The 27,718-nt window shown below is 39.5% G+C and overlaps 1 protein-coding gene across 2 annotated transcripts; it reads left to right on the top strand.

Annotated features, from left to right (window-relative positions):
- Nucleotides 1–641: 641 nt before the first annotated feature.
- LOC141000340 (probable N-acetyltransferase camello) lies at nucleotides 642–26,684 on the top strand. 2 transcript variants are annotated; one of them, XM_073471039.1, is made up of 3 exons: nucleotides 642–999; nucleotides 25,138–25,220; nucleotides 25,748–26,684. In XM_073471039.1, the coding sequence occupies exons 1-3, from the start codon at nucleotides 953–955 to the stop codon at nucleotides 26,497–26,499; spliced, it is 882 nt and encodes a 293-aa protein (XP_073327140.1). In that variant the 5' UTR covers nucleotides 642–952; the 3' UTR covers nucleotides 26,500–26,684. The 2 variants fall into 2 exon arrangements, with proteins under 2 accessions (XP_073327140.1, XP_073327141.1); XM_073471040.1 differs by lacking the exon at nucleotides 25,138–25,220.
- Nucleotides 26,685–27,718: the final 1,034 nt, after the last annotated feature.

Raw genomic sequence — 27,718 nt, 5'->3', positions numbered from 1 at the left:
GACTTCCCGCGGACGCGCCCGCAAAGTCTGCAAGTCTGCGAATGTGGTAAAGTGAGGACATTTGGACGCAGCATTTATGGAGAGTTTAAAAACAAATGATTAAAATCAATACAGCAGAACCAGAGGTATCACCTTTTATTTCACGCATTATTCTTCCTTTTCAAATCTGGTGCCTACATTACCCACAATGCAACTTAGCTCTGCAGGTCCTTGGATGGCCACTTGAGACAGGCTCCAAAAGTGAGTCAATGTTAAAATGCCCCATCTTTACAACAAAAATAAACATGTTTACATACAGTTTTGGTATGTGTATATATATATGTATGTATATATATATATATATATATATATATATATATATATATATATATATATATATATATATATATATATATATATATATATATATATATATGTGTGTGTGTATATATATATATATATATATATATATATATATATATATATATATGTGTGTGTGTATATATATATATATATATATATATATATATATATATATGTGTGTGTATATATATATAAATAAAGGTTTAAAGTTATGCATGATTAGGGGCGTGGCTGCTTTGAGTGACAGGTGTCTGCTCGCTTCTCATTACAGCCACTGAACTTGATCCCTCGGACTTATTTGTGGTGTTGATGCCGTTTGGAGAATTTTTAATGCAAATATCGGACAAATAATACGGCTGAGTGTGTGATTAACTGGACTAACACACCGGAGGAGAGACAGACAGGTGTTGTGGATCAACCAGCGACTCTTGTTAACGAGCTTTAACCGGCAGACAGTCGCGGGCAGAGCGCGGAGCTTCTGGAGGAAAACACCAGGAGGCGAAGAGCGGACATAGAGTTTGTTTTTTAAACTTTTGGGATTAAAAAGTGCTGAAAGTGACTGCGGAATGGAGGGGAAATGTATTATACGTAATGACTGGACAGAGGAGAGATGGAGAAGAAGACACTGCAGGACAGCAGAGAGAAACAGAGTATGTGGTGAGTGCTAACTTTGCTGCTAGCTTGAAGCTAATGTTCAGTTAAGGTTAAGTATTGTGGCTGTTTGGGGCAAATTAACCCGCAGTCAAACTCATGAGGTGAAATTTGCTCCTCTTTATGTGTGAACACACTCAGTAAACTTGTAAAAGTAACTAGGCTTGCTTCAGCTCCACCTGTGCTCCACCTCCTCACCCGGTTTCGATTAGCCTGGAGTTAGTTAGCATCAAGCCCCCAGAAGGAGCGCCAGGCTTTGAAGCCAGTTTTTGTAGTGGCCAAACTGTGTAATTACACCACCAGGTAACACTTTTTCCCATAAGCTTACATTGTGAAAGAAGCCTCTATAAAATGGTGGATAATTTTTTTTGAGCTAGAAGTCTAGAAGAGCTGCATGATTAAATTATTTTAACCAAGTTAGCCGGGCGCTACACCGGAAGCTAGTGGTGCGCATGCTCTATGGGCCTCAGGAAAAGGAAGATCTGGGTATTTTTCTACTTCACAAAGCAAATACAACAGCTGATTTAACAGTTGAGGGCACTTAAAACAAGACAGGAGGAGTTGGCTCCTAACACACACTCGCAAGGATTTCTAGTGAGCCAAGATCAACTGACTTAAAGTGAAAGTGACAACTACAGAGTCGTAATAAACTCTTTTCACAGCGGACATTTTGACTTGTCAAAACAGGAAAAGCACAGGTGCAATTGCTTACATTAATGATGGCTTTATTCCATTTAGTTGAGCTTGTTTCTATTGTATCCAGTATCGTGCATGCTCACTTACTGGGACACTTAAAGGAATGGAGCCATCGTTAACATTATTGATCACACCTGTGCTTTTCCTGCTTTGACATTGAAAACGTCAGCTCTGATAAAGGTCTATCACTGCACGTTTTGTGAAACAAACATTGGATTTTGGATTATTGCATAAAAAAAAAATGCAGAAAATGATTTGTCTCTTCATTCACTACCCTACTTATTATTTCTGAAATAAAGTCCCATGCTGTTCCACCGGACGGGGCATGACTTCGGCTCTCTATTCTGGCTCTTCAGAAACCTATTGGTGGTGTCATGGTGGCTCTGTCCACTATTTTATACAATCAGTGGTGAAATCACTGGAGGCAATTTATCACATTACATGCATCTTCTTCTGGAGCCACAAATGCGTTAAACTAATTTTTTCACACATGCAGTAGTACTCCGCAAGACCTGCAAACACTCTTGATTGTGTAAAGTTGGCGGAGTTACCCTTTAAAGTTTGAGCTAGTAGCAGGCTGTTGCACTATGATGGTGCCTATATCATTAACAGGATCTTTGTATCTGATACAAATGACAGAGTCAAAATCTGCAAATCATTTCCACCTCTGGTGTTACATGTGTGGAATACTGAGTGTGTAGATAAACAATGTCGGTGCCAGATAGATTAAAATATGTGTATTTTATTAGCATACATACTGTTGCAGCGATTCAGCAAATGAATCCATGAATCAAAAACTGTGCCCTTAAAGCACACGATTAATGAATTCAGGTAAAAAGATCTAGATTTTGTTCTGTGAATATCTTTGCTTCCCATTTTCCTGATAATTCTCTATATATGCTGGCTGGTTGGTGGCTCTCACAAATATCAACAATGCACAAACCTCATTAAACTGTGCCCTCGAGTGTGGCCTGCATGAGCTAATAAAATATCGGGGAAAAAAAGAAAAAGAAATGGAGAGCTTGAAGTTATAGCAGACACCTCTGGAGGATCAAGATCTCAATTAACAAGTTCCTCCTCCCGGTTGGTTTCCTGCTGAACATTCATAGCTATGATTAAGAGGGACTCCACCCACACAGGCTTGTCTTTATGCACAGCTTGTTAAACCTCAGCTCAGAGGAGCGCACATGGAAATGACTGGCCTTATTTCCCAGATGGCCTTGTTTACTCTCTGCCCCCTCTCTCTCTTTCTCTGTCTCTTTATCTGTTCGTTCCTATCTGTCCTCTCACTCCCCTGCTTCTTCTCTGATGACACAGATGTTGATATTTATCAACGGTGCAGTTGTATTGAACATTATTAACTCTTTTGAAATTGGCACGATTTACACTGAAGCAGCCAGTGTTGCCAAATTGTAACAGCGGGATGCAGTCTGCCAGAGTCTGATGATTTATTGATTAGTGTTTGACTTCAATAACGGCTGATAAACTGTCCAAATTAGGCTAAAAAAATGACGGGAACACAATCTGAATTTGTCAGAAAATGATGTACATTTGTATGTGATGTTCTTGATTGTTGTAAGCCAGTAGCAGCAGAAACGCACCAGAGGGTGTCTCTGTCTCCCCAGTAATTTCACAGTGAAATCAAACAGCTTTAACCAGCATCAAGATGAGCTCTTATAGTTGATTGGATATAGCTGCACATTGTAAATATACGAGAAATACGTCAAACATGTTGGAATCAAGGCTCCGGAAGAAGAATTATGAATGAGATATAGGGGAAATTACAGAAATATGCAGATGCATGACTGGAGGATGCTGTTAAACAAAGTGTCACACTTAACTTAGAGATAATGATTTGGGCTCTGGGTTTAAAGTGTGATATGCCAAGACCAACTTCTGATCACGTCCGCCTTCACTTTCTCAATAAAGTACAAGTGTAGTAGACAGGATCCGCTGGTATTCGACGTCTCCACCAAAGAGTTTGTGCACACTTCATCATTTTTCAGCACTGGGGCTACAGTGAAAAATTGTGTTTGCTCACTGTCTCTGCACGTTAGCTTAAATGTCAGGAGAGTCAACCCAGACGGTTTGAAAAATCCATAGTAGCTACAGCCATTCTTCATCACTTACAGCTGTTCTGTCTGCAGCCAGCTTTCAGACGTTACAAGTGAGGAGGGATCTCACTGCTCAACAAAAGCACAATGCAACACGTCACCTGTCATAGGCCACTTAATAATAACCATCATTAAAGGGGAGCTCCACCAATTTTACACATTAAAGAGTGTTTACAGGTCTTGTGGAGTATTACTAAATATGTGAAAAAGCAGTATAAAGCTATGTGAAAACTATTTCTATGTTAAAAACAATAAACTACTTTGCAAACCATTTATTAAGCAATTGTAAAGATTTATAAACATCATTTGCAACTTAATGATCGCCAATCAGAATAATGTTTACACATTTACACAAGCATTATAAACATTAATTGGTTAATAAATAAGCATTTCATTGTTTGTTAGCAGTGAAATAACTATTAAGTTAAGTTTAATTCCCTACAAATTTACCATTCATTAATGATGGCTATTATACAGTGTTCCCATATTTCTATCTTCATTGAACAGCTCGGAGTAAAGACTTAAAGGATTTGAACAGCGATTTATGTGGTGTGTGTCTTTCGATAGAGATTAAACTATTTAGCAACTAATTAATCAGCAGAGACGTATAAACAGCACCTATTCTGATAATAAATTGCAGATTATCTCTCTTGAAATTGAAAAAATTAATATCTTTTGGTTTTGCACCGTTGGCAAGACTAAACATTTATTGACATGAAGTTGTCGTGGTATTTATGAGTATTTTAAAAAAACAAAAACAAATGGATTAATGAACAGTTTATCAGCAGATAGATCAATGGTGATATTAGTTGTTTGTGTAGTCTGTGACCAGAGGACTGCCTGTAAGCCCTTGTCAACTGCACTTGAAAATCTTACTGACTATCTGAGTGATGCGACAGGATATGAGGATCTTTAGCCCTGACAGATGTTGTGAAACACATTATAGGAGAATGTCAAGTAGCTGTATCATGAGGGGGTAAGAAGAGACGCCTAAAAAGCACAAAGCAAGATTGAGTGCAGTGAAAAGAGCATGTGTCAGGGGCTGTGAGTGGCACAACGCAGCGGTGCACCTGTACAAATGTGGATCATTTAGAGAAGCTACGAAAGGGCTCAAAAACTGCAGACGTGCCAAAAACTGATCTCTCAAGACTAATGAATTTGTTGGTAATGAATTTCACTCCCTCACTTCTTGTGGACAGGGACTCTGAATCTGTGGAGGCTGAGCAGTATGAAGGGATATCGTCTGTCATTCATTTCATTACTGTCTGTCAAGTTGATCAGCCAAGACAATAAAGGCAGTATTCCACTGCGGCAGCGTATGAATCATCTGAATGATGAAGACACATCTTTGTGTGGACCAATCCCTCAGCGAGCATCTGTGTGCGTGTGTATGTATGTGTGTGTGTGTGTGTGTGTGTGCAGCATCACTGCAGCAATCAGGACTTCTAAGTGCTTTCAAAACAAATTGGTGTCCCAGAGCCAACATCCGGTGGTTTATTTAAAGATTTGTTTATCTTTCATTTATGATTTGCTGAATTGGAAATTAAAACCTTCACTCATGTATCATCAAGTCTGCGTCTTAAATTCCCCAAAAATGCGGGGGAGTCTCGGCTTGTAAGTTTCCATCACTTATCTGCTTTAATCAGTGGCCTCTAATATGCAGAGAATATTACTTCAGAAATGCATTTCCATATCCACCTTGGAACAATAGACCACATAACTTACCATATGAAAGATGGCAGAATGCGTCCAAATATTTCAATGAATATCATTACCAAAGCCTAAATTTATGTGGGTTACATCGCAAAGACCTTGAAGAAACTGACACATCCACACTGCTGGGAGACAGTTTGAATCAATTGCTCTTGAGAAGTGATGGACAGCTAAAGCTCACCAAATATTTGTCTCTGATTAGTGCTCTTATATGGATCTTATGCGACCTTTACACTTCAAACTTCGGTGAAATTTTTCTAAACCATATTAGACACAATAGATGTGCGGTCAAAAGGTCCTGTGTGTAGGATTTTTCAGAGGGATCTAATGGAATCTAATATTCATACATTTTCATTTGTGTATAATCGCATGAAACTAAGAATCGTTGTGTTTTTCTTACCTTAGAATCAGCCTTTTATAGCTACATGTTGCTGCTATGTTGCCCTGCCATGTTTCTACAGTAGCCCAGAACAGACAAACCAAACAATGGCTCTTGGGAGGGCATTTTTAGCAGCCACCCTAGGTTCTGCTTCACCAGAGCTGCCCAAAGTGGGAAGTGCGGGCCAAAGTTGGCCTGTCATAGTGTTCGATTTGGCTCAACAGATGTTTTTAGTTTTTTTTTCTAGTCTGAGCATGGTGGGCAGAGTGACACTTTGTGCAGGAATTGCATCAATTAAGAGAGCCTAGGACCTTTTTGTATCTTAACAATAAAATACAATGGGTGTTTTCTTTTGGCCTGTGTCCCACCACGTTTTAAGTTTTAGTTTTGGTCTTCTAGGGAAAAAGTTTGGGCACCCCTAGTCTTGCTTACCAGATGTAGACTGTTGGTATGAAGCCCATCATTGGGCGCCTGTTTCCCCTTTCCTTCCACTTCCTGCGATTACTGTTTCAAAATCATCATCGTCGCTAGCAAGACAAGTTACTCTAAAGTAAAGTTAATGCCAGGACTTGCCTCCCCACATGGAAAACAAGTTTAGTGCTGCCCAAGACGGTTGTGATTGGTTTAAAGACATCCGAACAAGCCTGAGCATTTCCCCCTATACCAGTAAGAGAATTGGTGCAGCCAGAGCTGTGCAAGGCTAGGGCGCCCTTATTCTGCACACTTGGAAGGGGAGGGTGAGTAAAGGGGTGTTCATGTGGTTGCATTCTGCAATCTAAACGCTTGACAGGACCGCCAACAGAGGAGAAACAGCAGGTCAATTGTCCCGGGCCCTGGGTAATGACGGTCCAAAAGAGCTAAAGAATAAGTTGTCATGTGATTTTGTACAGACATTCATGTTCCCAGGAGGATTAAGCCCAATGATGTTAGTGATCCTCTGACTTTTCCTCTAATGCAACCTCTAATGACATTTTTAGTTTTTACTGAAATGTTTCAACAACTCTTGGATGGATTGCCGAGACATTAGGTGCAGACGTTCATGATCCCAACAGTGAGTCGCAGTCACTTTGGTGATCCCTTGACTTTTCCTCCATGGAGGGGAAATTTTTTGTCCTTGAATTAAATGTCTGGACAACTGTTCGATCAAGTGCCATGACGTTTTATCCAGACATTCATGCCCCCCTCAGGATAACTGTAATTTCTTTGGTTATCCAGTGATTTCAGTCAACAGTTTAGGTTATTACACTAATTCGTCAGAGACCATGTACAAAAATGTTTTTTAATCTCAAGGAATAGATATCCTTTGTCCTTGATTTATCTAGTAGCTAATTTCCATCTGCAGTCCCTGGGCAGGTGGACACACAAATAAATGTAACAATTTTACAACTAGAAGGACACTTAGAAGGACCCAGACCTCCACCGAGGCCAGTAGTCCACTCTTCAATGAAAATCCCCGAGCACAACCACTATAAATGATATATTTCCAAGGCCGAGTTATTTCAAAATATGGCTGTGCTTAGCTGCAGTCAACATGGATTGGATGGGTGAACCTTCACAGACATTTCAAATTGTATAGTCACATCTTAGGTTAGCTAATGTTAGCAAAACGCTACTTAACTCGCGAGCTAACGTTACATCAAGAGGACTTCATCGACAAATTACACTGAACCAATAACATTACTTGCTTGGCAGCGGTAATTATAACATTTAAATTTGTCAGAACCTTCCAAATTAATGACACTACCATCAGCCGTACATGTTGCTAAATAACAAACATTGGCACGCAAACCTACAGTAACATGTGGACACTGGCAAACATTATACCTGCTAAAAAGCATTCTGAAGAATAAAACCTAACATCACCTTTGTGCCTCAGTACAGCCTCACAGAGCTGCTAGTAGACTCTTCGTCTTGTTGCTAATAAGGTGTTAGAGTCAAATTTCAATTTACCTCAGTAAGGGAGTCTTGTTTGTAAGCACACACACCACAGGGCACCGCAGCCTCCATGGTCCAGTCCCACTACATTTGCTGAGCCGATGACCGCTGGGCAGCTTCAGCAGACCAATCTAAAGTTTTGTGTATTGCACAACGAAGTTACTCTGATGGCATTTACTGAAGAAGGATGAATGCTTCACATTAACTGCGGCAGGATTTTCCCCAAGTAGATGTTTAAACCAATGATCCTTCAGCCATATTAGTGTTGCACCGACTCAGCGCCACTGTCACCCAATTAGCTTCAATTTATGGTCTAACAACAGCAAATAACAGCACGAAAGATGGTTTCCTAGAGTCGTCATTTAGGGTGACATTTTTCTGTGTTTCAGTGCAATACCAGGCTGTTCAGCGATTTCTTGAATCACCTTGGCATTCATGTTCTCCCCCCTTCTTTAAAACATACTCTTAGCTTAATTAATGGTGGGAAATAGGAAGGAGGAAAACAAGAATGAATTATGACTTGTCTGTTTTCCACCTAATTAAATCTATCTGGTCAACAGCCGTCCAAACCTGAGCACAAACACAATGAGCATCTGCACTGTGGATGAGCAGTGAAAGGTTCATCAAATCATAGCGAACACATTCATCTGTGTTACTGAATTCCATTTAAATCCTCATTCATGTGGTTTATGAATCCCATTATAAAACCTGACACTGTGATGTCTGTGGGTGTTGTTCACCTTGATCCTGCTGCTCAATCTCTTCTATTAACACCTCAGTGAGTGCCGAGCTGTTTTCACTTTGGTTTTGGTTTCAACGCATCACGCGGCTCCAACTGGCAAATGTAACTTTGACGTGAGCCAGTAGGCAGGTGTCATCCTGCCAACAAATTGTCTATTGAATACTTTCAATTAGGCCATTCGACCAGCTCAGAGGAGAATAGCATCAAAAAGCGATGGGGAGGAAAACACAATATTGCAGCACAATTAAGTCTAGCCGGATCGTAAGTGGTTTGATTAGATGAAGCTCAGGAAAACAAAAGCAAACCCTGATTGTCATTTAAGCACACAAAAGTGTCCTGCATGTATCCGGCTCTTGTGGCTGAAGATGGCTGAAGGAGAGTTGTGAAATCTTGTGTAATCAACAAAGTCAGCAAAGCAAAGCAAATCAAATCAAATCAATTTTATTTATATAGCCCAAAATCTCAATCACATTCCCTCAGCAACATCATGTATAAACAAATCTCTTTACTTAAAGGATAAGTTCACCCAAAAATGAAGTCCCAAGATCCCAAATTGATTTGAAAAGATGCTATTTACACACTTTTTATAGCTGAAATACTCACTGTAGCTGCTAAGCTTAAAGTGTTTGCGTGCAGCCCGTCCAAAGTGGTTGCACAAGCTCGACAGTGCATCGAGGGTGTAAATAACATCTTATATAATTTATATTTTTGATTTATTTACCATCTGCAACATTAAAGTCAAGTACACTCTAATGCATCAATAATTATAAACCAGGGGTGTTTCTTGAATCTTGAATAATCTAATTGCATAATTCTGAAATGGGCGATTCTGCATAATTTTTATGATAATACTTTATTAGCAGTGCTCCTTAAATGAAAGATCTGAGTACTTCTTTTGCCATTGATTGGTGCATGGAGGTTCATGACATCACCTTCTTCCAAATAATCCCCACCAACCTGGTAACACCTGTGAGAACGTGAAAAACCATGGCAGAAATTTGTTTGGTCATGTTTGACCCTTAAATAAATAAATATAACGATCTGGCAGGCTTTTATACAATACATGCACATTCTATTAGCAGATACTTTGGTTGTAAAATGCATAACATTGGCCTAAAGGGCTATTTCTGTGACACTTCTGTGAACTGTCTGGCAGGTGAATCTTTCTATAAATATAAAAGCAAATCCTGGCTTGAATGATCAACACAAGAGGACTTTCTGGGTTGAGACTGGGAAAGTTAAGCTAAAGCTCTTTTGTGGGCTTAAAGAATGAGCCAGTGCAAGATTTAAATATGATCCTAGCTTCATTAAATGAAATGAGAGTACTGCGAGAGCTGATTTGACTGCCAGAAAAGTGGTGCAAAGTGAAACTTCCTGAGAATTTTGGAAAGGGGTCAGAATTATGAAGTAACAGCACTGATGGTGTTGAATTTCACTGATGGCGTGATAGTGACACTAATGAAGTATCTAAAGCTGTAACTGTCATGTAGCTTTAAGCTTCATGGAAATTATATTATAAAGGAATGTGGAACTGATCACTTTATCTAATCCAAATTATGCTTTTTTTAAATGTCAGCTTGTTTTACTCTCTAGGTCTACCCGCCTCTCTCCTGCTGTGCCCTTTTATTTCTGTCATGGTATTAGACACGATTGTATCTACCTTCTAGTGAAACTACACAAATGTTCTTCTAGGTCAGTTCAAAATTAATTATTGCATGTATGCAGCTTTGTTTAAATTTTCAGTGCTGGTCTTCAGCAGCTGTTTACACTCCCAAATGGTTCAGATCTGATGCCCAGAATAGTAAAGTAATGATTATTGACTCTTTGCCAAGCGTTGCCTTCGTTAGTAACAGATGGTGGTTGCCAATTTATTACTAGAAGTTTGTTAGTAATTAGGTTAGTGTCAAGGTTTTTGGTACGCAAGAAGACACAAAAGTAAGTAAAAGCAGACTTCAAATTCAAACTAACAAATGGCTAAATTGAGGACTGTTGCTAGCAGACCTAATCAAATGTAGCTGGCTAGCCTTAGCTAATTAGCTAATGGTAACTCTTTTATAATGTGGGACTTGATTTAAGGTGAGAACCCAGTTAAAGGGGTCTTCAACAAAATCAACAAAAATATTAATGACACATCGGGCACTCGGCACATACGCTAATTTTTGGTCTAATTAGCACTTTCTTAATTTCAGTGATGCTGCCAAAGCGGAGTGTTTCTGGGTACTGGGCCTCACAGATTATTGGCCAAAAACATAACCTTATCTCCTCTCCGAAAAACAAAAAACTTTTTGACTTTATTCACTTATTTGTCTGAAGTTGGACCATATTTTATTGAGAAAATACTTTCTAATTTACCCTCAACTTTGGATGGATATGTTAAGCCTATTTGTGGCTTGAAGTAGCTGCTAACTACCGCTGACCAGCAGCCTACCAATGAACTCCTCTGACCACAGAAGACAGGAACGAAGGAGATAATGATTTATGGAGTTTTCTGATGGACAGATATTGGTAGCTTTATTGCCAAAGTAATATCTGCCTGCTGCCAAATGTAGCTGCCATTAGGTGGTTCGCTTGGCTAGCAGTACGGCTAAGCTAGGTGCCAAGAGCCAAACCTGATAAGAAGAGGGCTGTGTTGTGCCGTCCCAGTTCGACCAAGTTCACTGGAAGCTGCCAGTCCAGGCAGTGTCTGTAGACTGCTAACTGCATGGTGGGCGGCGCAACGCACATTCAGCGCTATTGGCTATAACGCCAATCAATATCCTGAACAAGTTCCTCCCTAGCTGCCTGTTTTCACAGGAAACTGTGCCAAAGCAAATAGCACTCCACTAGCTGTTTCATGGGAACATACAGTACATAACATCATGCTACAAGACTGAGGCTAAAGTTGCATGTTCAGGCAGAAAGTCAGCATCGTCTGATGATCCATGCAGACGACACATGAATAAGCAGCAGATTTGTTCACATATAGCAGGGTAGAGTCTGTTAGGCCTTGTGTTTACAGGATTACATAAATGCAAATTGAAATGTTATTCACTGTAAAACAACCCTGTTTGGATGTGTCCTATAGGGAAACATACTTGGATTTAGCACATATATCGATGTTATGAGAGCCCATACGGAGCTCACTTTAGCTTGTAGAGAAAATGGCTCGACAGACCTGGTGTGCCTGGTTATGGATGCTGAGCTCTCAGCCTTCTGAATAATCACTTGATTGAAGTATGGCTGTTCTGGTGAGAGGTTTAGTGAATGGGCAATTAGATGCAAAAATTGTAGAAATTTTGTATTTCCTGGAAAAGTGGTGCAGTGAGGTCAATCATGTCGGTCACCATTTATAGACGATTCATGGAAATTCAAAAATCATGCACTTAACAACACACTTATTTTTTTACACACGTAAATTCAAAATGTGCTCAATGGTTCTGACATTTCTGTAGCCCCTCATCTTTGGTATAAAAGGAACAGTGTGCAGAGATGTTTACAGCTGCTTACAATGACGCTGTGAGGATGTTTTTCTGTATGACAAGATGTATAATGAAAGTCATTTATCCACAAAAATGCACCCACAGGTAAGACACTGATAAGGAACCTTATGTATAAATGTATGTGTAGATTGGATAAGGTAGAGAACAGCATAATTGATGCACTGGTTAATCTGACCAAAAGTTGCAACTGTTGCAGTAAACTATTGCATTACAGCTCCGGTGCAGGACTCTTTTTGATGTGTGTTTTTAGGTTTACTCGATGGCTGCTTTCGTATGTTTTAAACTGTACTTTAAACATGACAGTGATCACCCACAGCATTAAAACAACCTACGTTATATTGTCCAGATTCCCCCTGTGCAGCCAAAACAGCTCTGACCTGTCGAGGTATGGTCATAAGACCTCTGGCGGTATCCTGTGGTGTCTGGCACCGGGATCCTCAGGTCCTGTATGTTGGGGGGTGCGGCCTCCATGGATCGGATTTGTTCTAGCACATCCCACATGCTCGATCGGATTGGGATCTGGGGAATTTGGAGGCCAGGTTACCACTTGGGCAATTTTTTTAGTGTGTGAGGGCGCATTGTCCTGCTGGGGGGGCAGTGCCATCGGGGAGTGCCGTTGCCATGAAGGTGTGTACGTCAATTGCCACCCACATGAAGACCAGGGCCCAAGGTTTCCCAGCAGAACATTGAATTGTAACAAGATCAATGTTATTTACATCACCTGTCAGTGGTTTAAATGTTGTGGCTGATCGGTGTATAAAGTAACTACATTGAATTCAAGTAATTGAAGGAAGACCTAAGTAAGCGTCATCAGAAGTTGCATTATGAGTACATTATGATTTGCAACAAAAAATATCGTTATTTCAACTGATCAGGAACTCTGTGTAATTACTCACAGATCTAAAGACATTCTTCATGCAATATCACACTGTCAGCTCCTTTTATTTAAAGCTCCTCAGACAGTTCTCATTACCAACAGGAAGCTCAGCACAACAGTTATCCTCACATCCAAAATGCTGTTATGCAACCAAAACACTTCCGAAACATCTCAGAAGCAACTCTTGTAGCACACTGACAACACTTGTCTCCCAACAGTAAAACTTTGTCACTCATTACACGATGACCTAAAAACACTAACAACAGGAAGCATGCATTGTACCAGCATTGTCTTTGAAGTAGCTAAAATGACTTAATGTTTTTGCAACAGAAATTCTGTTTCAACAGAAAGAATCTCACCTGTCTATTAGGCAAGTATTTGTTACAGATATGAATCAGAAATGCTAATGCAATATACGTCAGCTTAATTTTCTGAATCTAAGGTAATTCCAGTATTGCCAAACAAAACTCATTATACGCACACCGATGTATAGATTCCCTGTATATAGGGCAGCTACAGATATAGATATACAGTATAGCAATCCTATTGTCTGCATTTGGCCACATGTCCTCATTCACATCTCATCTCATTTTCTCTACTGCAATAAACCAAGGCAAGAATCTTTTAGCATGCATGATCATTCACAATCTTCTGCACCCATCCAGCATTCATTACACCCAAGATAGATATCTGATCATGTGGACAGTGGGTCGTAAACTTTCCACCTCCATAAGGAAAACAATTCCTCTGTGGGATTGAGTGCACTCTGTGGAGTCAGCTTTTTCCATGTTTACTGAGAATGACTCATTCCATAGATTTGTACTTTTTTACAGTACTAAATGGGGTGAAATTGAAAAGCATACTCGCACCAACTAGATAGGTGCTCCACTGAAATAAAATTCAGCCGTGGTTGGTCTACTCAACTTTTATTTCTTTTTAGATGAAATTAGAGCAACATGCAGTAGTTGAAGGAGTAGTCAGATCCTTTGTTTCAGTCAAAGTTTTACAAGTCAGTGTTTTAATAGTATATGACATTTTTAGGTGAATGTTATATTGACGTGTTTGTGGTATTTTATGGCTGTAGAGGTTTAAGTTTGAGCAACCAAAACAGAAAGAGGCCTTGTCTTCCCTGGTCGTTATCCTGGGGTAACGATGGAACAACTGGAATAACTGTGGAAGAGGGACAGTGATAGAAACCGAGGTAAAACAAGAGTGAACGGACAGGCATTCAGTCGTTGGAGAGCACTCAGGTGATGCGTCAATGCCTGTTCCTTCGCCTTTTTTCTACTAGATCAGTAAGAACCTGGCTATATGTTAATACAACTGATTGTTTTCATTGGACTGAGATCGAGGTTTCTAGGTCATATCGGGACTCCTCCACTCATTTTTCGCTTTGTACAGTAACCAGGCTGCTAGCAGTAGCCATGTTGCTTACGCTGTTAATAATTCTAGAGGGAAACACGAGGAAGGGGGAAAGTTTAAAGTTGTCCATTTCCACTTTAAGTACAGTACTTGTAAACTGAATGTACTTTGTTACATTCCACCACTGGCAACTTGCAGTCTAATTTACAGAAATGTTATGCTATGTTAGGTTCTGAACATTTAACAGTTTTTCCAATAGTGTAATAATTTGCAAAATGGATGTAATTAGAATTTTACTGGTGATTGTGTTTGAGTAAGATGTGGTCATTTAATAATTTTGCGTCAAAGCCATGAAAAATGATCTACAGTTTAGTCCACATTACCTTCTGCTGTGCTGATTGTGTGAAAAGTTTTGAAAAAGTGAACTCTGGGTTTAGAAATGGGCGTTGCCAATGGTGGAGAAAATTTAACAGACTGGCCTCATTTGAGGATATGGGTTAGAGCGTTTCCTGCCTACAGAGGCCAGTACAAAAGGATGAGAAACCATTGCATCCTGGGAATTCCAACCTCCTTCATCATGACACATATCTTCATCTTTCAGTCATTGCGTTTGTAAACCGCATTGTGTGATCTAACTTTGAATCTCTTTGAACTGGCAGTACAACTAGATCCCTGTGGGGCAGATTGGATGTTAGATGAAAAGAATTGTTGTCAATTCATATTTTAATAAGTGTTTACATGCTTGGAGAAAAATGAAACAAATATTCTTGGATTTAAGATCATGGATCGGAAGAAACTGCATGAGATCAGTGTTAAGTCACAAGTGTTTGTTCACAGTGTATGGATCAAATAGTTTAGTTTTGTAATCAAATTCCATCACAAGAAAGCTGTGACTTACCTAAAAACAACATTAATGTGCATCTGATACTGTCACATACATGTTTGTCAAAACAATGCATTTCCTAATTAGTTCTCACTGTTGAGGTGGGGAGTGGCGGTTAACCTCCTTTGCTTTCACTGCGCCTGCCTCTGTCTGTGTATTAGTAAGTGTGATGCTTTCAAAGTCTTTGAAGAAAGACAACCTAGATTTTTTTTTTACTCGCACTTTCTGAAAAGACAGATTTATACGTTGCCAACATTACAGAGAAAGCTACCCTGATTTAAGCAGTCCAGTCACTTCAATCTGTGTGAAAATAGCACGATTTGAGACTTTGAAATTCCATGCAGTACATATACCAAAATCTAATTTTGCATGCAGGTGACACACCAATCCTTTTCATTAACATCTGTGGAGAGCAGAAGTGTGCAAATACCACACATGAACAATTTCAAGTGACTGAGTAAAGACCAAGAAAGTCCAAATAGGGTTTAGGTTGAGGTTGATGGATGGCCAAACAGAACTTTCAACCAGGAGACCGGTGCTGGTGTGCCATGTGAAACCAAAAGACACCTTTGACTTGTTTTAACTTCAGTCATCAAGTTAACAGATGAAGTGTGTACACTTAAAACTGACATACGTAGTGTCATCTTTTCCTAAGCCTAAACAAGAAGTTTAGTTGCATAAATCTAACCAAACTGCAGTTGGTACATGTTTGTTAGAATGATGACAAACATCACCTGGATCTGCTCTCCTCAGAAGTTCATTTGAAAGATTGCCATATCACCTATGAATGTTGGACTTCAAGCTATGACACTTGACAGGAGGACCGTGTTCTGAGCCAACAGAGAGCAGAACTACAGCAGGATGAGAAGAAGTTGATGGACTGTGTTTACCAGATGTCGGACTTTTAATATGAAGATGTAGATATAATCACCATCTTGTTGCTGCTGTTTACATTAACCCCAATGCATATTCAGCATATAACTTCATATAACCATATATGTGTTCTGTGTTGGCGTTGCATGAGAGAGTTTACAAACTTTCATCTCGTTACGCAAGCCTGCATTGTTGAATGAGAAATAAATCACCTTGAACCTTTACTGAACTTGAACTTGGGTAATATGATTAGAGGTTTAGAGCTCACGAAGTGCTTTGGAGGGAGCCACGTTAGCCATTTCCCCCTGATTACATTCATGCTGTGTCCAAATATAACGTCAGATTGAACTTACAGTATATACTGTATTAAAATCATCTCCTTACTGACTAACTACAACATCAAAATGCTGCATAGACACGGTAAAAGAAGTTAATTCATATGTATTATTATCCTCATACCTAAATGACTGAATAGGTCAATTGCCAGTGACTCACAAAGCAACATGACCATTGCAGCATACCAGCATCAGGTGAACCATATGCTCACACTTTGGCTGGGTTTCAGCAAGCAGACTACTTGGGTAGGCTGAGGAAAACAAAGTGGTTTGATTTAAAATAACTACTTAATTGAATTTCTCAGTATAAAGGTAACTATGACCACATGACCCCAATGATCCAAACCATCCGACAATAAGATGTGGCAGTGGCTGTTGCATCTGTGTAACTAATTATAATACCACTCAGAGGTGGAGGTAAAGTGTTGAAATTGGATGGGGCAGAGGTCAATCTTTACTGTACAGCCGTGATGAGTAGCAGGATGCTTTAGTTTTGTTTACTGTTTAGAATATCTGCCTTATACCGGAGCCTCACCCAAACATCTATGGTTAATAATATTCTCAAATATGCAGCAAATTGATGGAGTAAATAGCTTTTTTTTTTTTTTATTCATCATTTCAATCGCAGAGTTTAATTTGCATTCTTGAACGGTGCTTTCACCTTGTCAAAAGACAAAAGAGCCGTGCTTTTATGCACAGTGCATTATGGGATCTGCATTTGTAATATGTTATATCAAAGCAAATGTGTTGATGCATAGAAACATTTTATGCCTCAATCCTAACTTCATCTAATCCAATTTTGGGATACAGTTTGGCAGATTCCATTAAAAAATCCTCTCAGTCGAATAGGAGGCTGTTTACTTTTAAATGAACTCGGAGCACTACCAGGTCATGGAAAAATAAATAGCTGAAAGTGCCAATAATAGGCTCCACTTCTCTGCTGGCACGGCTGTGTAAAATTAAGAACTACATTAAACAGGACATTCCATCAGATTGTCGTGCATTAACATCAGAAATAAAAATGACAATATTTAACTTTATGGGTAGAAAGAACACATGAATAATAATGAGATTAAATGGGTGAATGGTTGAAACTCTCACAAACAGAGTTTCAGAGGAGAGGCATGCGATGAGTAGAGAGCTGAGAGTAGAGCTGCAGTCAGTAAGTCTGAAGGGACAGTTCACCCCAAAATTAAAAAATACATGTTTTTCCTCTCACCTGCAGTGCCATTTATCCATTTAGATCGATTTAGTGTGAGTTACTGAGTTTTAGAGATAACAGCCGTAGAGGTGTCTGCCTTTTCCTGAACACGATGGTACTAGATTGCACTCAGCTTGTGGTGCTCAAAGATCCAAAAAAATACATTTGAGTGTCTGTTTCCTGACCTGGTAAGTCAAGATAATCCACAGACTTTGTTGTGAGCTGTTTCATGTCAGATGTATTTTCTTTCCACCGAACGCAGAAGAAAGTGTGCCTCTACTCATGGACGAGAGGCTCGTGCTCCCGACAGTGGGATGCAAACATTAATGGCGTCCTGCTAAAATGAGTGGCATCGTTAGCTTAGCTTAACTAGCCTCTCATCCATGGATAGATGGATGCTTCCTAATGCATTTTTATATAAAGAAAAAGAGTCCCTACTTTAAGGCAATTTGCACGGTCATAGAAAAGAGTTCCTGCATTAATGTGGGCCTTTTCTTAGTCCACAGATTCTTCTTCCTTTTCAGAACCTTGAGCATACATTGCCTACAATGCAACTTAGCCACAGAGTGACATCACTGGAGGCAATATATCAGATTACATGCAGCTCCCTCTGGAGCCACAAAGGGCTTTATACTACTTTTTCACATATGCAGTAGTATTCCCCAAGACCTGTGAACATTCTTTAATGTGTAAAGTTGTTTTCCTTTTACAATTTATTTTTATTACAAATTATTTGTGATGATTATTGTCATTATTTGTTTTTTTTAATTGCTAGAAACACAAACTGCCGGGCCAGAACAAATCTTATCGTGAGGCCCTGATCTAGATGAATAAATAGCACAGGAAGAGGAAAAATATGTGGTGAACTGTCCCTTTTTGAAATGGTTGTCATATTAATCCACTACAGTCAAAATATGTCAAAAATACCTGTAATGCGTATCTTATTTTTATTCAGAATGTGTCCCCCAATTATAATTTATTCACGCAGAAGCGTATCTGTGTTGATTTCTTAGAAGCTGTTACCAAAAGAGAAAAGATGAAAAGATGTTGCAAAGCGTTTAATTCCTCTCGCTTCTACCTTTGCCAGTTTTCAGTGTTGTCAAGCAATTAATGTATTTATAATCTTAGCATTATCAAGGTCATATCGTAAAAGTGTAGTAGTAGTTGTGCCCGTTTCTGTGCTCGTTCTACCACATCACAGTGACTGCAATTCAGTGAATAAAATACAGAGTATTTATCTTAATTACCTCCTTATTGTCATGTTTTGTTTGTTATACTGCATCTTTTGTTTAATCAGGATTTCCTTAAGATGCTGCTCCTCCAGATGTGCCTTGTCTGAAACAAATCAGTTGTTTAATAAAGCCCACAGGCATGCAGGGACTTAAATTCTTCTGAGCCATGTCCCCAAGTCAATAATTAACCTTAAACAGAACCAGCTTCCCCTAATGAAAAACAAGCCAATGTTTTATTTACAGCTTCATCTTCCTGCAAAATCCTTCTATAATCCACCAACATCTCCTGGCATATTGGTGGCGAGGTGCAGGTGGGCAGCTTTTTAAGTGTGATAGATGAAGTTTAGTTTCAGGCTGCTGCTGCTGCTGCAGCTTCCTTGTCTGACCCAGCTCTCCCCAGAGAGCCTGGGATGAGCCTGAGCCACAATATAGTTCTGCTGAAAAGCCTTTTGTTGTCGTTCACTCTGTATTCAGGAGGAGAGAGCAAACGGACCACCTTTACTGGTGGTTCTTTTTTAATTTGTTGGCTTTGTGGAGTTTATTTAGACTTAATTAACAAGAATTTTACAACGGGGCAGAAATTCAACATCAATAGTTTATCTCAGAAAGATGCCTTTAAATATAAACCCTTTCTGTGTTGCTCATGCAATTTCAAGTGATACCGAAGCAAAGTAATTTCAAGGATAAGGGTATTTTGGTGCTGGCTCCCACTGAACACTCCCAAGATCAGACCAATAAACCATCATGTGGCTTGTATTGTAAATCTTTCAGACCAGGTAAAAAAATACAGGTTTGAAATGCACCCAGAACTAGAACTAGAAACCAGACAGTCTAGACCAGAAAATACTTTAGTGCTGTCACAGACAGGACTTCAAAATTACAGCCCAGTCATCAGGATAAAATGTTGGCAGTTAACACTTATGCAAACCACTGATACCTTCACATTTGTAAATGTTCATCCCGTATAGATATTTGTAAGAAATGTGTCATGTCACGTTCACATTACATGTTTATGACCTTTCATATCAGGAGATGGAGGGGATGGTGATGGAGGTAGTGACCACACAGTTTGAGACAGCGTTTCAACATTTGTGTGACACCATAGGATATTTTTAAGGAGACATTAGGACAATTTCTAAACTGTGTTTGTGGTGACCAAAAACTGAAATTTCTAACAATACATTGTAACGTCTCCAGCCGTGTTTGTTACTTATTTTTTAAGTCAAAACATTATATTTTCCTGACCAAGTGGTTTTTGTGCCTAAACTTAAAAACTATTATAAACAATATATTGCTGGATTTGAAATGTCATTGGTTACATGATGCATCAATCATCCAGAGGCTGGCGTGTAAGTGACTCAGGAGAGAGGAGAAAGAGGAGAGAGTGGGTCGCTTGTCTACACAATCACTCATTGGCTGTGTTAGGCTCTAGGGCGGGCATAGAAGCTCTTATCTAATCAAATTAGCTGCCAATCAAATGGCTGCCATCTCAGGATCTCTGGTGAAGATGGATCATGGCGTCTGCTGTGAAATGAGAGGAATCTTTTTTTTAATATTTTGTCACCATTTAATCACGGATTAATGTATTTTGGACTAAATATGTTACTTAAGTGGATCTAGTGGACATTTGTAAAAAAGAGAGGACCGTTTTTGTCAGAGTTTGATGCACTGCTGAAACACTCAGACACTTAATTGGTGATTTGGCGAAACGTTGTACATGCTAATTTGTTAGCTTGTTTGTTTTTTGATAGTACCTTGCTCATGTAGTTTTATCTTGAAATTGTTTGCATGAATAGAATCACAAGAATCCAAGCTTTCTAATGATGTATTGCATGAACACACACTTAAACTGAGACGTTAGCCTATTTGCTTAGCTTTGTTTGTATTGTTTGGCGAACTCGCCGGATGCTGAGCTGAGCTGTCAAGTGGTGTCACAAGATAAAATTGAAAATTGAACCTAGAGAAATGTAGTTTCAACGTATTGGTGGTTTGCAGAAATGTGCACCGCTAACAGTTGCTTATTATTTATTTATTAGACTAAAACATTTAAGAGTGCTTGTGAAACGCAGTGAACTCACCACCTCATGATATCAGAAAAAACATAGAAAAACCAAGAGTGATCCCTGATCTGCCACAATAACCTTTCTTGTCAAAACACCCTAGATGCCATCAGAATCTCTAAATACTTTCATATTCACCAGAGGATAAATCGTTTTTATCAAGGTAACAGCACAGACTTTTCTCTGGCACCACTCCAAGGCCAAACTTTAATATTATTGCCTCAGAGATGGCTGAGAAAGATTTACCACTTGTTTATTCATCCAACTGTCTTGTGTATGTATATAAAGACAGTCTCAGCGGGCTATTGTGATTATTATAAAGCTTTTGTTATAGTATAAAATCCTCATATGTTGCATATAAAGCCTTGAAATGTCTTGAGCTTTAGAGTGAAGCTCAGTAACGTCGAGTACTTAGCATCCCTCATTCGCACATTGTTTGCAGCTGACCCGATTATCTCTCTCCCATACAATATGTGTCAAGACCGTTGGTGTTGTTATTCCGTCGAAATCAAAATACAGTGAACCGCAGCATCTTACGGGAGTGTTGCCTCTCTGAAATCCGGTTATTTCCAATATGAGAGCTACCTTGGATTCTCACTTTCAGGTGAGACAATCACTTTTGTCTGCTTACAGTGGGTGAAGTGTCTGAGCGGTTCCAGAGAAGGAGGCGTGACTTGGGTTGGGATAAAGTAAGATTATCATAAAATAAGCTTTGAAAGAAGACAACCTGGCACTGCTCCTGGGTTTGTTGTGAATTCAGACTTTCATTATGATTTCTTATCTCTCGTAATCTAAAACAGTGTTACAAGATAACCAAAGCATGCTGTGCTCCTTGGATTCTCAGTGCAATTACTTTACAATCTGTGACTAAAAGGGCAAAACACAAACTGTGAGAATTTGCAATTGAGGCAGGTGTAAACTTCTCAGTGCCATCTTATTTTTTTGTTGTGCAGATTTTCTCTGATTGTTCTGTAAAAACAAAGTCAGCTTCTTAAATTTGCATTAAGACTGGAAACAACGAATTCAGCCAAGAGCACCTCTAAAGCTTTGTGTTTGTTTAATCCAAATAAAAATAACCAAAGTGTAAAGTTTTACATGGGATTTGTGCTGCTGCTGGTATCATTGGGAGCCATGCTAGCCTTTCTCAATCGAGGGTCGAAGGACAGGATGTCGTTCACTGAACAGATTGTAAAGCCCACTGAGGCAGTGTGATTATGATTTAAGGCTTTATAAATATAATAAATTTGATTTGAATTCCTAAGAAAGGATGTTAAGATAGACACAATAATCTACACAGACATCTTCCTCCCATAGATGATAGAATATGTAAGTCTTACTGAGATTATTCATGTTTTGTACATTCAGTTTTATGTAGTTTTCACCTTTTACTGGAGACACATTAATCTGGACAGCTCTCATTTGATGTTTTTGTACAGTCAGAGTGAGACATTAATCATGTAAAAGTGAATGCTGTCTCTCCAAACACAGAACCTAAGTGAATCTCCATCAAGAGTTGTGTTTCTTTTGTGTTTGCCAGGTATACTGTATGCCCATGCACAGGGAGAAAGTGCCATTACTGATGCACAGGACTGAATAAGCTTCCACTTTCATGTACTGCATTGGAGAAAATCACAGGTCCAACTCAATAACCATGTTTTACTTTGGCAGGGGCACTTTTCGACATTACCACATCATAAAAACTGAAGCATTTCCGAACATATAGTCTATAGAAGAGCAAACGCATTACTATAATAATGAAAGATGACTGGAACTAAATGGAAATCTCTGAGGAGTGTTTTTAGCTCTCTATAAAGGCACTTTTACAGCACAAGAAGCCACAAGGAAAGTCAGATTTAATTCAGAGTTTCTGGAGAAGCAGTGGGTTTGAAATAAAGTTGTATGAGGTGTGTTCGAATGATGACTAGCCACTGGATTTGAGGGGGAAAACTCAATGATGTTATGGTTTAATCCCTTAATGTGGTGGCTCTATGACAAGCATACCAAAGAGGCTTGTTCTCTTACAATCCTTGCCCAAGTCCATGTCCATGAATAAAAATGCAACTCATTGGGCATTCATGTTCCCTTAAGAAATGTAGCATGTAGTTGGTGTTTAGTTTCCAGGGAAACTTTTAACTTTTCTTCCGGTAACTTTTGTGCAATCAACTCTGAAGTACTCAAGGCTAATCATGTGAAATTGTTATTGCCTGTGGTGATGAAGTGCCTGAAATGAACTGTACTGAAGAGATTTATACCGTGAAACATACATTAATGATGTTTTCAAAAATGACTCAATTTAATTTACAAGTACTGGTCATGACTTTTAGTTAGGGTTGGTTCCCGTTCACATTTGAACCAATACTGGTTCAAATGGTTCTCTCCATTATAACAACGATGTAATTCAGTTCTAACCATGGGAAAACTGCATTATTGTTATACTGCATATAAAAGTGGCAAATAAAACACTTTTTTAAGTAAACTGTTAGTTGTTCCTGCTCATCAAGGTATGCTATGACATTAAATACGGTAGAAAACATAGACTGTATATGTGCTACCCTGTCCTGGCACGCAACGTCTCTTTCTCTCGTTACTCTAAAGATGCACTCTCAGGTACCAATGTTTGGATTGATTTTATCGTTAATCGGTACTCAGTAGTGCCAACGTAACCCTTTAAAGTACCGAGTTTGGTACCCAACCCTACTTTTGGTCATCGTGACAGATGGTAAAAGTTTAACTATTGTACCAGACAATATCAAATACAATAGTTAAACTTTTACCATCTGTCACGATGACCAAAAGTAGGGTTGGGTACCAAACTTGGTACTTTAAAGGGTTACGTTATCAAATACAGTTTTTTTTTTTTCTTTAGTTTTTTGGATTTTCCCCAGCCTGCTTGTTCTGTTTTTATTGACTGCCAGTTTTTGTTGCCTGTCTAGACTATATTTATAAACTGACGTGATATGACAAAATGCCTTTGACCCGACTGTATTACCTCAGTGTTTCCAGACATTTATCGTTTGTTGCACTGATTAATAATTCCAATGTTAAAGGCTAAGTCTTTATGAAAAATAAGCTCATTCACAGTGTCTTAGAGTTTATTAAACTGATTGCATTAGAGATTACTTGCATGAGAAATGTATTTCATTGATTTTAATCAGTCCAATATTTTATATTTCACTGTGTATTTAACCTCGTTCTGCGAAAGCTTTTATGTTAATCTGACGCCATTCAACGACTTACAGTCATGGTCTGACCTTGTGAGGCTGCCATTGTGACTTTAAAGTGAAAGGGACTCCCTATTGAAATATGAGACCAATATGTTCCATCATCCATTTACGTAGCCAGGTGCACGTTTGAAAGAGGACTTAAGATTCCTTATCATACAGCCGTCTAATTATAAACAAGAGAAAGAACCAGATGTGAATACAGTGGTTTTGAAAGGGATTTCGCTTGCAGGCTGCACAATTTCAGAATTCACATGCTGGTTGTGAAATGGTTTGAGAAAGTTCCAGAGTTGCTTGACCTTCTGGCACTCACGGATTCATGAGGCAGCGCTATTGATTTAAACAGGTGTAAAGGCCCTTCTCCTGCTGAGGAAATTTAATCATGTCAGAGGGCCACCAGGTTATTGCTCAAGACACTGTCACTGACACCATAGGACACTCGAGTGTCAAGGGGTGAGACAATATTAATTTTACTTTCACCTTATATTCCGGGGAAGAAGCGGTGTGGAGATCCACAGCAGCTTCCAGAGAGAACACCACCAACAAACTGAAGCACCCTAAACGAGGTTAATAAGAACATTTTATTCTTGGAAAAATATCTATGAGGCGCTCGAACAAGCGCTGAATTCTCATTCTGCTGTTTTCTGACTTAATATATTCAGGGTCTGTGCTCATCCTCCTTGAGAAATCCAATGATGGAGTTCTTTACTCTGTTGACTAAGCTAATTAAGTTTTTTTTTTTTTTTTTTTAAATCCTCCACTTTTCAAAATCAAAGCAAAACTGTGATTAGTTTCAATTAAACTTAAGGCGATCTTCCTCAAAATCGCCATCATCTCAGTCCAACTGTAAAACTTCTTGTATAATCAATATTTTATATAATCAGTAGCAGTTGTGCGTCAAAGTCATTTAAGGTCCACAAGTTTTTCAGTGTGTGTGTGTGTGTGAGTGTGTGGGTGGGTGGTGTGTGCTCATAGGTGAGCATGCTCAGACTAATTTCAATCCCTTTTGTGAATGGCTGATTATCACAATCTGCCGCTTTAGTTCAGTGGGAGCAGCAGCGCTAAGTCCTTCAGAGTGGAGCGAAAGACGAGGGGAAGGAGTCGGCATGGCCCAGAAAAATAACTGTAAGTTGATGTTCTGATTATGTTTAATCTTTTATACCTTTTTTTTTCAAGTGATTATGAACAAGAGCACTAATAAGACAGCTCAGTTGGAAATGAATGGCAGTACTAACATACCTAAATGACACGTAACACATTTCACCAAAACTAAGTACCTTTTTTATTTGTTGCCTCTGGAAGCCTCACCTTGCTTTTATTTTCATCATTGCCACTATTGAGACCTAATTGTATTGCATCTCAGTGTGACTCTCGCTCTTGAAGTCTTACAGAGAGACAAGGCTATAATCATATTAATTGTGGCTTTCACCTCAGGTTGTCATACTCAAATGCATGGTTTTATTTTCATGTGGAATAAAGTTAAATTAGAAATGAAAAGTGTGAGATTCTGAAAGAAGTGCATCGATTGTAACAACAAGTTACGTGAGCGTGTTGAGCCCATTGTGAAACCCTGCAGGAATTTCTTATTGCAACAACAGGCAGATTAGCCTCACTGAGCTCTCATTCTCTCCCCCCCTCTCTCTTTCATGCAGTTCAGTTCTCCATCAGGGAATACAGCCCCTCAGATGAACACGTGGTCAAATCACTCTTTCGTGATGGGATACTCGAACACGTATACCCGGCTTTCTTCAAGGCCATGAGCCACCCGGACCACGTTGGCATTGCTCTGAGCATTTCCATGGCTGGTTATGTGCTGGGAGGCAGCTCATACTTCCAAGCTTTACTCTTTGGCAGTGCATGGGCTGGCCTCATTTATTACTGCTGTCACGAGATCTACGAAGGCTACATGACGAGGAGGCTGAGCACAGACATGGCTGACATTCAAGCCAACTACCTGGAAAACCCAGATAACGGTTTGTGGGTTGCGGAGGCGGACGTCAACGGCCAGTCCAAGGTGGTGGGGATGGTGGCAGTGACGGGGAGAAGGGGAGGGGAGGAAGGTGAAAGGTTTGATGACTGCAACGGAGGCGTGATGGCAGGAGGCTCAGAGTTTGCACAGGCAGCTGGAGACGGGAGTTACGGCGAGATATCCCACATGGCTGTGGTGTTTCCGTGGCGCCGCAAAAACCTGGGTTCACAGCTGACGAGGAAGGCCCTCGATTTCTGCAAAGAGCGAGGCTACGCCCACCTCGCTCTGGACGTCAGCTCGCCGCAGACGGCAGCCGTCTCCCTGTGCCAGAAATTTGGTTTTGTTCAAACTGCGTCCCACAGTAGCACACATGCTAATCGCTGGTTCTCCAAACTGGCCAGAATAAATGTGACGCGAATGGAGAAGTTCGTTTAGTTTAGACGCCTGCACCCGATACAACCTCAACTGTATAGCATATTGAAAAATATTTCAGTTATTTTATGCTTCTCGTCTCACTTAATGCAATAAAATCTCTCATGTAGTGTGATATTCCAGCTCACTATCATTGTAGTTTGAAAAACAAAACACATTAAATTTCATGTTTTTTCCACAAAGCAGCATTAATGATCTCAGTTTCCCTGTATTTTCGTCTTGCCTTGATGTATTATGTATACACCTGCACCCCTGACAGCCCCCAACCATGGAAAACAATGCGGCACTTGGTCAACTTCTCTGGTTAGCCAAATTGATTTGTAATTAACATACAGACAAATGGTAAATCTCAGTAAGATCTTTTATTGTATTCAAATTTTGGGGATTAAACAGAGTAAACTACATTTGCATTCAATTACCTGTTGTTCCCCTGTCCACCAAGGAATATGAAATAAATGTGAGAAAGGAGAAATTTAGTCATTTGGAAGCAAGAGAACTTTCTTTTAAGCCTCTTTCCAGGGAGAAGTTGAATCCCTCTGCCTCAGAGGAATTAATGCCAGCTGACTTCTAAGACCTCACAACTCTTTGCTTAAAATACCAATGAAAAATGCAATAGTATCAGGACATTGGGAGGTTTAAAATTCTTTGGAGCTAAAAGAGCCCTGTGTGTGTGTATGCCTGTGGCATAAAAAGAGGATAAAGAGTTCAGTATACCGCAATACATTCAGGTGATCGTACACAAAGCAAAGAGGAAGATTATCGATGCCAAACAATAGAGAAAAAGCTCAAGTGTTTCCATATTTGTGGTCTTATGATATGTGTGAGGAGGGTCTGGACAGAATGGAGGTTAAAGGGCCATGGGAATTTAATCTTTCACAGCAAAGAAAATAAATATATAGTGGCCACTTTTTCTGAATCAAGGTAAACAAGAAGCTTCCTATTCATTATACTACCGGATGCCAGCAGAATACTTTCTTAATAAACCTTTTGTTAGCCACAAGCATTGTGTAGCATCAGCTAAACAATGCAGATCTACACATTTCTCAACCTACATTGCTTCAGAAGTACCCCGAAGGTGATTACAATTTCCAAACTATTATCAGCACTGCACAGTTCCTGCTTATCTCCAGAGACTGTGTCCACGGCGAGCCTATGAGGGACTTCACTGCGTGCAATGACAGGTGTGGCCTGAATTAGTTAATTCAAGAGGAAGCACTGTATG

The sequence above is a fragment of the Pagrus major genome, chromosome 7, assembly GCF_040436345.1.
Source record: "Pagrus major chromosome 7, Pma_NU_1.0".
NCBI lineage: Eukaryota > Metazoa > Chordata > Actinopteri > Spariformes > Sparidae > Pagrus > Pagrus major.
Note: the sequence above shows the minus strand (reverse complement) of the source record. Positions and strands in the feature narration are given on the sequence as shown.

Excerpts from the sequence above, each read along its gene's own strand:
- LOC141000340 (XM_073471039.1), top strand. The coding sequence starts at position 953 with ATGGAGAAGAAGACACTGCAGGACAGCAGAGAGAAACAGAGTATGTG. Across the intron at positions 1,000-25,137 it reads AGAGAGAAACAGAGTATGTG|TTCAGTGGGAGCAGCAGCGC; the intron begins GTGAGTGCTAAC and ends CTGCCGCTTTAG. Across the intron at positions 25,221-25,747 it reads CATGGCCCAGAAAAATAACT|TTCAGTTCTCCATCAGGGAA; the intron begins GTAAGTTGATGT and ends TCTTTCATGCAG.